General features: G+C 42.1%; 1 protein-coding gene across 2 annotated transcripts in view; it reads left to right on the top strand.

Moving 5' to 3' along the window:
- ARMH3 (armadillo like helical domain containing 3) overlaps window positions 1-15,458 on the top strand; it is a 119,347-nt gene that overhangs the window by 36,421 nt on the left and 67,468 nt on the right. For both annotated transcript variants that reach the window (XM_084290513.1, XM_084290514.1), the window contains 2 exons: window positions 14,587-14,669; window positions 15,176-15,302. In XM_084290513.1, the coding sequence (XP_084146639.1) occupies window positions 14,587-14,669; window positions 15,176-15,302 (210 nt within the window). The remainder of the gene's footprint in view (window positions 1-14,586; window positions 14,670-15,175; window positions 15,303-15,458) is intronic.

Below are 15,458 nucleotides of genomic sequence, written 5' to 3' on the forward strand. Positions count from 1 at the left end.
TGGCCATGATCACCATGGTATCCAAGTGTCTTTGTTTTTCATTACCTGAGTCCTCCTTCACCTGATTGGAGAAATGAAGTAATGTTTTATGCAGCAGTGTTTCTCTCAGTTATTTGAGAGTGAAACGGAGGTAGGTTCTTAGATAAAATGGAGGGTGGACCCTACTTTTCCTTTTAACTGTAAGAAGTGGATATACATAGAATAGTGTACATTAAATCTCCTGTTGAGGAGAACAACCTAGAAATGTCAGTGGGAAGGAAGAGAGGTGTATAGGTCTGACCTTTGCGTTGATGGCAGATAGTCTGGTTTATGCCACTGGTATCTTTTTAAAATGCTTGATTTTTTTTTTTCTTTTTTTTTTCATAATGTAGTGGATGTAGCATTTTAGGACTGTTTTATGATGCCATCATTGTGTGGGAGGTCTGGAGAGGAGGATAGCAGAATGGATGAGGAGACTAACAGGTTTCTTTTTGTGGTTATGGTGTGTGCTTCTGTTTTAACCTTGCAAGTGTTGAAGTAGCTCAGCTAGGAAAGTACAGTTAATCCCCAAGCTGTTGTGTCTTAAACAAGAGGTTTATGAAAATTCAAGGGAATATGGCCCTAATTGTGTATTCCTGGAGATGTACTTGAGACCTAGGATCAGTGACTTGCTGGTGTAATGTAACTCCCATCAGAAATTTGAGAGGGAAGAAGGTGGTGATGAGTGGCTTCTGAAGCTGTTCTTAATTAACACTGAGTACTTCCCTTCAGTAGCTTTGCACAGCTGAGTGTAGGTACAGAAAAACGAACCAACAATCTGAGTCAGGTTCAGTTAATAATTTTTGCCTTGTGTGACATGTGGCCCATTCAGGCTTTCTAAATTATTCCTATAGAAGGTGAAGTGGGTGCCCCTAATTAAGGGATTAGTGATTTCTTTTCTGTTGCTTTCTTCAGAACAGAACCCCTAGAGGCATGGCTGCAGTGTAGTACTAGTTCAAGAGAAGAGTGTTTACAATGCGAATGTCTGTGGTGAATAGAAATTGCATCTGACAGTTTGTGTGATGTCTTCTCAACAGTTACCAGCAACCTGGATCCATTCCTATTTGGCCAGGGTGAGCTGGGTCTTTCCTACACAATGGCATTATTCAAGTCTTAAATATAATGCTTTCTCCTTGAAGACACTATTCCACAGTCCAGAGAGCAGTCTGAGACATCTTTCAATCTTTAACTTCCCCTGTTTTAGGGGGAAAAAAGAAAGTAATCCTTGCTACACGTTGATTCAGTATTCTGAGATGCTCTTGTTAGCTGTCTCTAGCTGGTGTTTGCACAGTGTTTAGGAAATGTAAAGTGCCGCACAAGTATTAGGTACTGCACATGCTTAGAAAGCAAAGCAGTATAGTAAAAAGCACTCAGATTGATCAAGTTTCTGTGAAGGACCAGGAATGGCTGCACACCTGATGTAGCTGAAGAGCTCCACCCCCCTTAGTATAGATCTCTGCATGTGTAGGGAGATCCTCTCATGCAGAAGTAAATTACAGTAAGTGTTTTAAATCTTCTTTCTATAGGATATTGAGGGGAACAGAGATTCTTCAGCAGCAGCTAGGTGATTCATACAGGCTGGCAAGGCCTTGTGTTGACTGATGTGTGCACCTGTAAAAGGGCATTTCCTGGCTGCTCCAGGTGTGTATTTCTAAAGTGCTGTTTGTGGCAGACTAAGTGCTAATTGCCAGCTCTATCTTGAGATGTATTTCATAATTAACTCTTATCCCTATCAAGGCTGCTCATTGATTACCCAGAACGTTGCTGCCTTTGATATAAAAAAAAAAAAATAATGGATATTTTTCTAGTCTTGATCAGCCTGACAGACAATGCCAAACCAGAGTACAGGGCCTCCTGCATTCATTTCCATCCCTTTGGGCTTTTGCTTTGGGCTGAAGGATTAGTTGTCACTGCTGGATGAGTGCCTAAAAGGGAACATCTACTCACCTTAAGGTCTGAGATCTCCTCAGTTGCTCCACCAGGCAAGCTTTACAGAAGGTCTTCAAGCCCACACTTGTCTTCTTAAATGACAAGGTACGTGATAACTGGAGCAAAGCTGCAGTTGTGCAGTGTGGATAACAGCAGTGGAAGCCCCCAAACAGAGTGGAGTGGAGCAAAGCAGGTGGAGGGAATTGGTGTAAGGAAGCCTTGAAAGGAGGGGAGAGAAGTGTACCTAGAACATAACAGGCGGAGAGTAGTTTCAGGAAGAAAACTGAGTGGGAGAAAAAGACAAAGGGAATACTGTGGGGTGAGGAGGTAGTCTGTATGGAATGTGGGGGATCCAAGATAGAGGTTGTAGGTGGAAGCAGTAGCAACGAAGGGAGCATTCTGCTCACCTACTGTTTCTAAAGTTAGCTGTTCTCTAAGATAAGCTGCTTGTGTGTCATCTGATGGATAGATTGATGCTCTCCATTTGTGGGTTCCTTGTCTTTGGAAGACCAGCAGGACTTCAAGAAAATTTCTGCCTTTCCTTTTCTGATTTTCAGTTACAAAGATGGCAGAGAGAAGCAGTGGAGGTACATGCTTGGCATCTCTCAGGACACACATCTGTCTGTTTTTGTAGTTTTCAATACTTTAATTTTTTGGATGTGCTGCTGTATGCCACATTTTTTTGCATGGGATCTTACTTCTGCTTGTCGTCTCTTTTCAATATCTCAGTTTGAAGAAGGAAAAAATTGTTTCTAAGTCTTCAGTTGTGATCTAGCCTTAGCTTCCACATTAGACTGTTTTTTTAATTATTATTATTATTATTATTTTTATTTTTCCTGTTAAGTGAAGGGGCCAGGACCAGGGCATTCAATACAATATACATTTCTAGCTGGGCTGACCAGGTGACCAAGAATGTTTAGCTGCCAGAGAATGATCCACGGGACTGCAACTGGTGAGTGGAGGTGCAGAACAGACAGGACAGAAAGGAAGATGTGTAGATGGCAAAAGTAGTGCATGTAAACTGGCTCTGACTAGAGAGTGTGAAAATAAGTATCTGATCGCTGGTGGAACTGGACTTCAGAATATCCTAAAAACAGTACTAGTGCAAAAGCAATTGCATCTTGATCAGTCTATGGAAATAATTACCACGTGCAGTTGCTGATAGATGGACCAGACATTCAGATCCAGAGACTCCTTCTGATCTTGGTTCCTAATAAAGAGAACTTAACGGCAGCTTATCTTCAGTTCAGTTGTCTGTCGTTAGTGTATGTCTCTTTCCTTTGAGCTCTGAAGAAAACCTTCATTTTTTTCTTCTATGACGTTGTGCTATTATTGATGACTAGCGTGGAAATTTTGGCCAACGTTGGAAATTTTAAGTAGATATGATTGTGTTCCCCTATTTCCATTCTGGACAATTTGCAGATCTCCTGGGCTGTTATGCCGGGTAGCTGAGACTTTTTAAATGCTGATTTATTGAATGTCAAGTGTAAGTTAACTTAGAGCTAAAGAGGAAACTTTACTTAGTCGCAAACAGTTCCCTGCTTTGAGAAATAACACGTTATACCCGATGTTTTTCTTTCGTTCCCTTCCTTGCCATGTGAGAAAGGTTGATTTTGCTGGTCATAGAGTTGGGGTTGAGTTTTAATTGTCGAACTCTTTTCTAGCTAGTATGTACAGCACTTGGGTGCTGAAAGGTGCTATATATGTTGTTGTTGTCAAGCATGTATAAGCTATGCCAAAAGAATTTTCGTGAGTCATTTAAGCTTTTTATTTAAAAATACCTCATTTCTTCAACTCCTCCCACCTCAAAATTAGTAATGCTTGAGCAATTCACTCCGAGCTTAGGGGGTGCAGGTAACTTCTTTGCAGTTGCTATGGTTTGCTTTAAGCAAAAATCATGTTTGAAGAAACAGAAAAGCAGTTCTAATGTAGCCTTATAATAGGAAGAGTAGATAATTTAAAAAAAAAAAAATAGTAGTGAATAATGGAGAGAGAACTATTTATCAGGGCAATTGAATATGAAGTTGGATTGCAAATGAGATTTGCTGTTAGAAAGCACTGCAGATAGGTTCCCAAATTATTGTAACATACAGGGTACAGCTTCTTGTCTCGTAGCTTGGTTATTTTTGACAGATGCTGAATGTACTCTTTAAATGGAGGTGCTTCAAGTGTGTGGCATCATCAAGCAGTTAATTTTTATCCATTTTTATTTTAGGATTGTCAAAGCAGACTTTTGCAGTGCTATTGGGCAAAATATAACTTTATTCTTTGTGTGGACTCCTTGGATCTTTTTATCAGTTTCTGCATTTATAATGTGGGAATAATATGCTGAACTTTTTTTTGGGGGATACTCAAGAGGTGAAAGGTTCCTCTGGAACACATTAAAGTAAAGAATATTTTGGAGGTGGAAAATAACCCTTTCAGTACGTATAATGCACTTGTCTTTGTGTAGTGTATGTTTAAGTTGGTGTTGTTTAGTCACTTGTATCTTGCTTTGGTAGTTCTGTTGAAATATTGATTACTAATAGTGCTTATTACCTTTGGCGTTTCTGGTTCTCCAGCAATTGATAGTCTGCTTCAACGCTCTGATCTGTGTTGCTGAACAGATTGGAAATCAGGTACTGTTGCATCTCCCCATCATCTCTAATTCTGCTATCACTGTAACATTCTGCAGCAGCTACCTGACAAGGGAAACTTGTCTCGAAGCTTTTGTGGAGACAAGATTCATATACTGTTTAGTGCACTGGTAAATTGTCTGATCACTAGGCGCTATGAGAGTTTGACAGAGTATAGAGCTGCTTGGTCAGTTAGAAAATTACTTAAGATTGTTTGTTTGAATAAAAGACCTAAAATTTGACCTTCTTCCAAACATGCAAAATGTCTTATCTGGCTTTGAAAATACTACCAAGGCTGAAGATCCAAGGACGGTGTCTTCTGCATGTGGGTGACATCTTAGTGGAGTTCAGAGGAAGCAGTTATTTAACCGATGCCCTTCTCCAGCTGATGATACAGACGATGCTACTGTGGTAATTTCTGTGCAATTAGGAATTCCATAGATATAGGAACAAAGAAAGGTTTTCAAGCTGAGAAGGATGACACAAGCGTAAAAGAATGTCTCTTCAGCACAACATCTTCAAAGGTTATAATAAAGGTCATGCATAGGGGTAGGGTGGAAGGAACAGGAGGTCGTGTGTTGATCATAAAATCCTTTCATAAAGTGAGATCTACAGTGAGAACAAAGGCCTGTTTGTTAACTGGTTCTACTTGAAGCATTCTGTTTTGGGAAGAGAAAGAAATCGTTATGTGAGGCTTGACCTTTCAAACACCTTCCAGCAAAAATGCTTTCAGACTTCACTCCGCTGCTTGTAAATTCTAAAGAGGACTGCAGAACAAATGCTGGAGTTTTAGCTCCTTTGTGTCTCTACTTAGTTCAAGCTTTACCTGGTGCTTACCCTCTAATTTCACCATGCCTTATGGCTGTGGGAGGTTGGTCCAATCTTTTGAAGCTACATACCAGCATCTACATCTCCTAGGCACTTATACCATGCTGGAGAGCTTGGAAAAGGTTGGAGAAACTGGGTAGAATGGCACTGGGGAGGGAAGTTGGAGTAGGAGGAGGAATGAAGACGCTCTTACGTGTATGTGGCTTCTTCAGAGGGCTGGAGAGGCTGGGAAGTGTTACTGGATAGGAACTTTGGGTTAGAACTCATGTGCTCTGAATTGGGAGCTTTTCAGTGTTTTTAACTTTCAGGGATGGGACTAAATATCCTTCTCCTATTCTCTTATTTGAATGTCTTCCTGGGACCTTACTTTGGCATGGCAAACAGAGAATGAAAGCTAGTGTCTAGCTAAGGTGTGTAGCCTGCTTTATTTGTCAGTGCTTCTTAATTTATTGTAGACTTGAAAGAAGAAAGGATGTTTTCTTATCAGGATGATGTCTTGCCTGTTTCAGCCGTGCTTGTGACTTCTTTCTTTGCCAAGAAAGACATGAGCAGGATTTCATAGGTCTTCTATTAACATCCTGAGGGCAGATGTTAGTCGTAGGACTGCAAAAATGACGTTTGCTGAGCACTGGCCCCTGGCATGTGTGGCAGCAGTTTTATGCTCTGTGTGCTTGGTTTGGATGCAGGCTGCTGGCATTCCTGACTGATGGGTAGCAGCTCCCTGGGGCAAATTGGGCAGTTTCTGCAGAGTTCAGGTGATGGAGCACCTGAACGGATGAATTTGTTGGTTTATAAAAAGGAACTTGTAGATTTATATAAGTTGTGTTATTTCCCTCTCTGCTATTAATTGATTTTATTGGTATTTAGTATTATTTACTTAACTAGTCCTGTTAGAATTTAGGAAAGGATGGAAACTGAAAGATGAAAGAATCTTATAAAAGAAATGTTGTCTGTAGCCATGATGTATATTGAGGGTTGATATCAATTGATTTTTTTTTTAAATTTACTTCTGTTAGCTCCATGTTATCCCAAAGAAAATCCCTGTCCCATCTTACAAAGCGAACTATAAGCAGATGATGTGTGATGCTCAGAAGAAAGACTACAAATGCTCTTCTCACCTGGTTGGCCAATTTCACATCAACCTTTCCACATCACCTTTTTCAACCAAAACTAGAATTCTTCTGTGGTAACAGCATTTCACGTTTGGTTAAGTACAGGTGTAAGAAATGCAAATAAATAAATAAATAAAAATAAGTGGCTTTCTTATAAAATAATATTCTAAATTCCCTATGTGCAGCATTTTTTAGGAAGTATCTCCTTTCACTTATGTATTTGTTAGTGTACTTTTACTTAATTGTAGTGACTATCAAAATCTGATGTTATTTTTTATGGTTTACCTGGTGAGATCAGGATGGGAATTCTTCATCAACAGAGCCTTGCTCTGCTCAGATGTGCACAAAGGAAGTTCAGGCATTTCAGTGGCCATCTGGCAACCTTTTAGTCATACTGCTTGGCAGGTCTCATCTGGATACGTTGCTCTGTGCTGCAATGTATTTATTTAAATAAAGCCAGCTAACACCGAAGAATTGGGTTGTGCATCTCTAAGAGTTTGTAGATCATGGTGACCTAGTAGAGTGTGATAATATCTTGGGGGAAACAGTCTTGCTGATGATAGAAAGGTTACAGCAAAGCTGTTTACAGCCATTTCTTCTGTGCGGAGGGGTTGCAGTGCTCTGAATGCGGTGACTTATCCCCACGCCCTTTTTGTTTTCAAGAAGCAACGCTCCTAGGTCCATTTGTTGTCTTCCCATGTCCCTGCTCAGCGTTTCTGCTCTTTCTCATGCTCATCCTTTCTAAATTGGCTCTGATTTTAGACCCTGTGCAAAAATGTGCAATCTTAACTCCCAAGACTACTATTTAATTAAGTGTGAACCTGCACTATCGGCTGGAGTAGAATTAAGCTCAATCCTTCCCTTTCCTCTAAAGAGGAACATGTAGCTTGTAGGTGTTTGCTTTTTAATTATTTCACAGTTTTTATTTAACTTTTTAAGAGAAAGACGCATCGCTCATCTGAGTTTCAGCTGAAGTTAGAAGATGCGATTTCTCTGCTGCTGCGTGCTGGAATGCTATCAAGCAGCATTGCTCTGGCAGCAGCAATCAGCATTTCCATTAAGCTTGCAATTTGCACACCATTGGCTGTAGTTAGGTGGGAACAGTGAGTGCCAGGAACGGGGGCTATGCAAGGTAAGTAAAGGGTTGGAAACGAAGTGGCTTACTCGGCTGATCCCGGGAGCCATGGGTTATGCCAGCACGCGCCCTCGCCCTTGCCGTGCTGTTCTTCCTGATGAAGAATAAGGCTGCTTTCATGCTTATACCCTGAAATTCATGGAGAAAAGAGGGAACAGCTGTAGATCTCCAAGATGCTGGCAGCGGGGGGCCTGCCAATAATAAGCTGCTGTCTGCTGCAGAGCTTTGGTGGCCGGGAGCAGGAATGCGGCAAGCAGGGAGGCAGCGGTGGCAGCAGCCCTCCAGCCAGGTGACCGTTCCTCCTGCAAGCAGGTTTCTTCCTCCTTATCAGAGCAAAGGAGAGGAGCTGAAGCATGTTAAATAGCGATGCTGACAAAGCTTGTATTGCTTCCCCTGCCCTCCCGAGAGGGGACTGCGGTGACGGTGCAGCAGCTCTGGTTTCCAGCACTTTGGCTGATTGACGGGAAGCAGCAAGCGCCGTGTCCCTGAGTAATTGGTTAGCGTGTCCAGAGACGCTGGCATAGCTCGTGCCTCGGGGGGTTCTGGTGCATTAGTTTGTAATAGCAATGGAGCTATTTCTTGGACACGTTTCGTGTTCCTACTGCTCTATCTGGAAACTACCTCTGGTTCTTTGCTGTCAAAACCTATCTGTAGACATTCGTCTCCTGCTGGGTTTGTTTTGATCACCGTTCAGCCGAGTGGTTGCCCATGCTGAACACAGCCAGATCTGCTCCTTCCTAACGCTCAGGTCATCGCTGGGTAACATATTTGAGCCTTTTGCTTCCCTACCTCTGAATTTCTCATCAGGTATGGCATTTATTACAGGTGATTACTCTATTCCAGGGTCTCTTTTCCTCCTTGCAACAGCACAGTGAAACCAGTGGGGATATGTGGTTATCCCAGCTAGGCTCTTATGATCTCCAGCCTGGAATAGGAGACTGGACTGGGCTGTGGTTATGGTATTGTCAAGTCATGCGAGTCTGTTATTTCCCCACCCTGTGCAGCAGTTTCCCTAACACGTGAAGAGAGTCATGCTGAATTTTAGAGTCTGGAAGAGTGTTTGAGAAAGCATCGGTTGGCGCGTTATTCTTCAACAGGTAATTGACAGAATGCTGTGTTTAGGTGGGCCTTTGCTCTGACCTGGTACAGCCAGTGGTGTTCTTGTTAGCTCCCTGATGTAGAGCTGCTCAGATGCCAGGGGACAGATCTGTGTTCAGAAACAGCGACCAGTTTCTGGGGGATTGCTGCTTCCCATAGTCTGAGCCCTCTTTTCCAGTACAAGGAAGAGAAGCAGAGGTATGGCTGGTGGTTACAGGGTCATATTGCTGCCTTCAGCAGCCCAGCTTAGGTAATTCCTATTTTGCTGAAGACCGAAGCCAGCTGTTTCCACTTCGAGTGCTGCAGCAGACAGAACAGTGCTGTTTCCTATCTAAAGCTGGAGCAGTTGAAGCACACAAAGACTTGAAGTGCTGCTTCCAGGGAAATTTAATGCAGTTTCTTCTTAGTTCTAGCCTAGCGCGCTGATTCTTCCCAGGTCTGGTATGCCATGTGCTACTGTGAGTGGGATGGACCTTGCCTCGAGAATATGTTTAAGTGAATAGGCTGCCTGTAAGGAGTCCAGGAGGGTTACTATGCTGCTGAAGTGCTTGCCGGCTCAGGATTTCTGCGTGGCAGGGAGGCATTGCCTCGTCATTATCAGCTGCCCTGTAGTGCCGTGTGGGTGGAGATCATCTGAAGGGGGATGCCAGATGAAATGCTGAAAGCAGGGTACTGAGCATATTGATGATACAATGATAACCTCCAGGGGGAATTGGGAAATCACTGTTCTTCCCAGTGTGTTCTGAGAGTCTGAGGGTAGAAAACCAGAGGATATTAGTAGAGCACAGGATCCTTGTTAATTGATCTTACACTGTAGCTTCTGGGGAGCCCTCACATCTTTTTTTCCCCTCCTTTGTTCCTTTGTTGAAGGCCATTATATGCACCATTAGAAAATTTTTTGACCTGCGAGCACAGCAGATGCGGCGACAGAGGCTTCCATACTGTGCTCAACTCATCCAAGATCTCATTGATGTGTGTCTCAGGGCTGTTCTCTTCTGCTCTGTTGTGCAATAGCACATCAGAGCCTTCTGATGCTTGTGGCAGAGTCTGTGCTACATTCTGACTTGCCCAAGGGACGGTGTTACTTCTCTTCCTTTCCCTTTTTTCTACTTAACCTACCCCCATGCTCCTGTTCCGTTACACGTGAGCCAAAGGCTGAACACAGACACTGAATAGAACAAAACCTGTCTGAATCCCAGATGTGCCAAGGCTGAATTTACTTCTGTTTGAAACAAGGCTTACAGGGAAAGGAGGTAAGTCTACAATGGGAGGAGGAATATAGGGGAGGAGGAGGGAAAAAGGGAGTGCAGCTGTCCAGACCTGGAATTGCCTTTTTTGTGGTAGAAGAGAGGAAGAGGAGCTGGCTGCCCACAGCCTCCTTACAGCAGATTAGCTTGCAAATGGCCGAGCAGGAGTACTCTTGCTCCTCGGCACAGACTGGCCACAAGAGCAGATAAGGAAAAAATGTCAATATTCAAAAGCAGCTGCATGGTGGAGGAGCTAAGAACCTCTTTCAGTGCAGCCATTTCAGTTTAAAAAGCTGGGAAGGTATCTGTAAAAGCTGATGATCTCATTTCTTTCCTCCTTTGGCTATAATAATCCTTGGGAGCGAAAATTGCCTAAAACCTGGTTTGGATGAGTTGCACCACTGTCACATACAGCCAGTCATATGGCTTCATGCCCAATTTAAGTGTCCACTTAGTGTGCTTATCTACTTGGTTTTGAGGCTGCAAATATAGGTGTTCAAGGCTCTGTTCTCTACTTGTCAAGTTGTGAAGTGTAGTCAGTGTGCTCAGCTAAGGGCACAAAATGAGGAGTTCACATACAAATGCTGATTGCTGCTAGTTTACTTCAGTTACAGCCTCCTGTTTTTGTTGCTAAAGAAGTTCCGGTAACACTTATTGCAATGTGAAATTATGGATTTTGAGACTTACTGTAGTGGGTGTATTGTATCCTGGTAAGGGATGCCAAAAACAGGTATCTTTAGAAAAAAAAAATACTCTAGAGTGTATTGCAGAAAAACAAGTGCTGTATTTCAGTTCATATTGAATCAGATCTCTTGCCCAAACCATCCATCACTGTTAAATCCTGGAACAGAAATTTGGATAACGTGGCTGTGGCGAAGCAAGGACTATAGTTCTGTCTGTCTGCACCGCTGAGAAATTGAAACTGCTGCTCCACTGGGAGCAAACATGGATAATTTCATGGCTAGTGTAAGAGGGCAGCCTGCAGATTGGATATGAGAGGAAAACAGTTTATTGCAGTAGGGAAGAAGTGACACATCTGCTTTGGCTCCAGGTTGCTCAGGAACAGCGGTAACAGTGCCCTGTCGAAGCTCGGGGATGGATGGATGTTCAGCCAGCTGGACCTTTGCTCTCAGGATTTATTTGGTGTGTGTAATTGTCACTGAAGGGCACTCGGCATCTGAAGCTGGGTCTCAGAGCTGTTAATCCTGAAAACTTCAGGGCATAGCTGCCCTCATTTTCAATGCATGTCTGCCTTACAAGCAGAGGCTACAAAGGTAGTCATGGATTTAGACTCACATCCACAGTGTTGCTGTGCCTTTCTTTGAGCAAACTGAACAGAGGCTGGTGCAGAATGTGCTGGCAGAGAAGGAGGTTGGTCGTTCTCTGAGCATTGGTGCAGGTAAGAGCACTACAGCTTGTGGGGTTCCCAAACTGCTGGGTATTTATCTGTGCAGTGCACACAGTTACTGTGAACCTGGAGGACCAGCTCTGAGCCCAGCACTGAGTTCCTTTTTCATGTGAGGCGTCCCTCTCTGTCCTACTTCTTAGGAAGTAACAACACAGGTAAGTTGTGAGTTGATGCCGTGCAATTCAAGTATGAAGGTGGATGTCAAGCAGCAGTAATATCTTGTCTTTCAAACTGAAACAGGAAAAATTAAACACGAGCAAACTTATTACAGCAGATGCTGGGGTAGAGCACAGCAGCAGGTCTTTATATTGATGACAACATTTAAATAAATTAAAAATAAGAGCAGTGCAAGTGCTTCAGGGAGGTGTCTGAGATACACTGCAAGGGGCAATTGTGGGGTGCTTGCCCCTGTCAGTCAGTGAGTATTTGTGCTCTAGATAGCGATGGTTAGGCTCTGTCTTTTAAAAATAATGTCTTCTCACCACTAGCAGCTTTCGTGTTCACGGTGTCTGGATGTTCAGCGCCTTCTCTTCACGCTGTGCGACCACCTGCTGCCAAAGACTTTTCAACAGGGTTCTGCTGGAAGTGCGAGAGGCGATGGTACAAAAACATGAGGCTTCGTGCCATTTATTGTAGAAAAAACAGAGCTCTGCTGCTCTGCCTTCAGAAACCTCAATTGCAAGTAGCTGAACAGCAGCGCAGGGGCAGGAGAAGTGGTTATATGGAGTCTTGTGGCTTGGAAAAGAGGTAACATCATGCTTATAAGCATTAACTAGAGGAATGGCTAACAAGCTGCTGTGACAGAGATGCAGGGCAGCTGTCTTCAGTCCAAAGCACTGGCTGCAGGAGACTGTACTTTTTGCTGTTGGAGGCTTGGTTACCTTGGAAACCTGTTTTTAGCTGGATTTCTGCTCCAGTGGAGAGCCAATCTGTACCTGCTACTTCTTTGTTTTGAAATGGCTGTTTTGTGGAAAAAATACCTGACAGGAGTGTTTCCAGAGCTGGAATCCAGGCTCTGATTTCACTCTGATTTTGGTCCCAGGTGTTTGAGTGTCTGACGATGAGATGCTGATGGTATTAGGAGTTTTGTGGCGGGACTGAAAAGTTGTCAGTATTACTGCTCCACAAAGTTGTCGTCTGTCATGGAAGGGAGGGAGGCTGCTGCTGCTACTTAATTCCTGGAATAGACTTGCAAGAAAAGTCACTTGCCCATCTGGAGTTTGCAGAGAACTTTGTTCAATCTGGTTTGCAATTGAACATCAAGCCACCCGCTGATAGATTGGAATAAACTGAAGTAACTTCTGTCTGCGATGAGTAAATATCCTCCCAAGGGCTGTAGACTTGTCTTTTTAGGGCCATATGTAAACTTTTGATCCTCCTTGTGAATCTCTAGTATTGGAAGGCAGTGGTTGCATGTCTGAATTCATAATCTCTGAAAGTTTGTTTAATTCCAGAATTTACAAGTCTATTCACATCTGCTTGTTTTACTGTAGGCTTTGTTTTTATCTTTTTGGAGTACCCTGTAGTCCTGAAGGAAGGTCGAAAGGAGGATTTGAGTTTTGCCCTTACGTCATTCTTGTTCCCTGTGCTTTATCTACTCCTGTTTCATAGCCTGTACATTTGGGCTGAGTTGAATGATCCACTTTCTATTTGCAGTGGGGTTCTTCCAAACTAAAGTTGCTTTTCTTGCAGGCTTACTGACTTGTATGTGTTAGTTGAGTAGATAATGATAGTGTTTGAAGGTGGCAGTAATTACTTCAGTTCATATTGCGTAGAAATCGGAGGTCATATTTAAACTTTATAAATTCATGGACAATTTGTTTTGCCCATTCAAATGGCATATCTCAAATATTCCATTTGGTGCTGGGTGGTAACTGCTTAAGTGTCTCACTGACCAGGTTTCTCTTCTAGCATCTAGAACTTGTGGAATGTGGTTTCTAACAGTCTAGAGCCTCACAAGTCATGGTAAATTTTTAGAATCCAAGTATTCCTGGTTGCTTGGCTGGAAATAGCTCTGGATTAGTACACCAGAGATAGCTGTCCCTAGGCTTCTCTTGGGACTGTTGAGCTATTGTGTTTTTTTTTTTTTTTTTTTTTTTTTTTTTTTTTTTTTTCCCCAATGTTCTTTCCTGACTGCATCAAACCATGAGCAGCAATATGTTTTGTGGAAGTGCTGCCACAAACCAGGGAGAAAAGGAACAGGTTAACAAATTCTAGTTTCGCCTGTAAGAAATTAGTAGATGCAGCTAGCAATTAGCAGGTAATCAAGAACCTTTTTAAAAGTCTTTTTAGTGTTCCAGCTTGACTTTGTAGACCATCTATTTCAGTTTTTTAAAATCTTGAAACCTGTTGACTTCAGAGCAGAGAGTACGTTAAGAATCTGTTCTAGACAGGTGTCAGCTTTAGTCCTGAGCAGGTATCCTGCAGAAGAAAATAGCTTTCTTCTTTTAAAAAATAAAAAAATAAATCCAGAATTTGAAGCAACAAGGTAAAGAAATTTCCATTTCATTCAAGTGTATAGAATGCAATTGCTTATTGTAAAGTCTATGTGATTAAAGCTTTTTTAGCCAACCTTTTTGTTAATTCCCACTATCACTAACAGATATTGGGTGGTTACAGCAGAAGCCTTTGTTTTCTTTCTCAAGACAAGCGTGAACCAGATCTGTAGTCTTTACTGCACAGCCCTAGATAACTGACACAATAAAGTAGTACATCCTTCCTTGTACCATTGCAGCAGCAGTGACACAGAGCTACAGAAAAGCTATGCTGAGTTTTTTGTTTTTTCATCTTTTTATTTTTTTTAAACTGCACATATCAACAGGAGTGACAGTTTGGGGCTGACTGCATACATCATGTTGGTGATGTATGAAGCAGAAAGGAGACAGTTGGATTCTCCAGCTCCAAGGCTCATTTGATGGTCTGGCAGGTAGAAAAAAACAAAACAAAACAAAAAACACACACAAAAAAACCCTGAACCATCTAAGCTTAACAAGTGACTTAACCTTGAGCCTTTGTGAACTTGATTTGGAAGTCAGTGAAGGAGAATAAATGTGGGAATTGATATATTTCTGAGAAGTATGCAGCTGTCATTTAAGTTAGTTGATATTGGATAATGAAAATGCATATATATTTAAGTGACTTGTTGAGAATGGCTTTGCTTTTAGTTTTATTCAAAAAAAAATGCATTTTCTCCTAGCTTTGATCAACTTGTTGAAGTTTCTCATGTCTAATGAGACAGTGCTGCTGGCCAAACACAACATCTTCACCCTTGCTCTTATGGTGAGTACAGACAAATCAAATCCTCTTCTTTTAAACAAGTTAATTAAACTTGAATGAATTTTAGGAAAGAATTCATAATTTCTGCCTGAGTAAGGAGGTATCAGGACAAGGCAACTAAGCTGAGGAACATCACTGTGGCTGGTTTTGCCAGATATTTGGAAAATGGGGAGCTTGGAGTCACCATATGGTCTCCTCATTGAAATAAACAAGCTTGTGTGAGGAAAGACTTAGCTTAATTTTCTGGATTTGGTAATATTTTTTCTTGTTGTATGGTCCTTTGTATACAAAATACTAGAAAGCTGTTTTTCTGGACCTAGATATGATATTTAATCTGCTTGTCTGTCTCTTCTGTACTGTAATGAAGACAACAGAACAATGAGCTAATGCAATACTGGGTAATGGAAATGAGCTGTTTCTTTGAAGGTTTTGAACGTAGCTTGTATTCTCTTGCAGTCTAGCTTCGTGTAAATATTCATGTTGTAACTTCTTTTCACCTCTTTGTATAGGTTGTGAACCTATTCAACATGTTTATCACTTATGGAGACACCTTTCTCCCCACGCCCAGCAGCTATGATGAACTGTACTATGAAATCATTCGGATGCACCAGAATTTTGACAACCTTTATTCTATGGGTGAGTACCTCCTGACTGGTCAGGAATGAATTCTGACCATGAGTAGACGTGAGGATGGTGGTGGGTGTTTGTCAGGTGTTCTTTGTCCACCTTCTGCTGATGCCTGTCTCCTTGATTGGACATGTTTTGTGTTGATATATTTGGTAAATTAAGAAT

This window comes from Netta rufina, assembly GCF_964035555.1.
Source record: "Netta rufina genome assembly, chromosome: 7".
Lineage (NCBI taxonomy): Eukaryota > Metazoa > Chordata > Aves > Anseriformes > Anatidae > Netta > Netta rufina.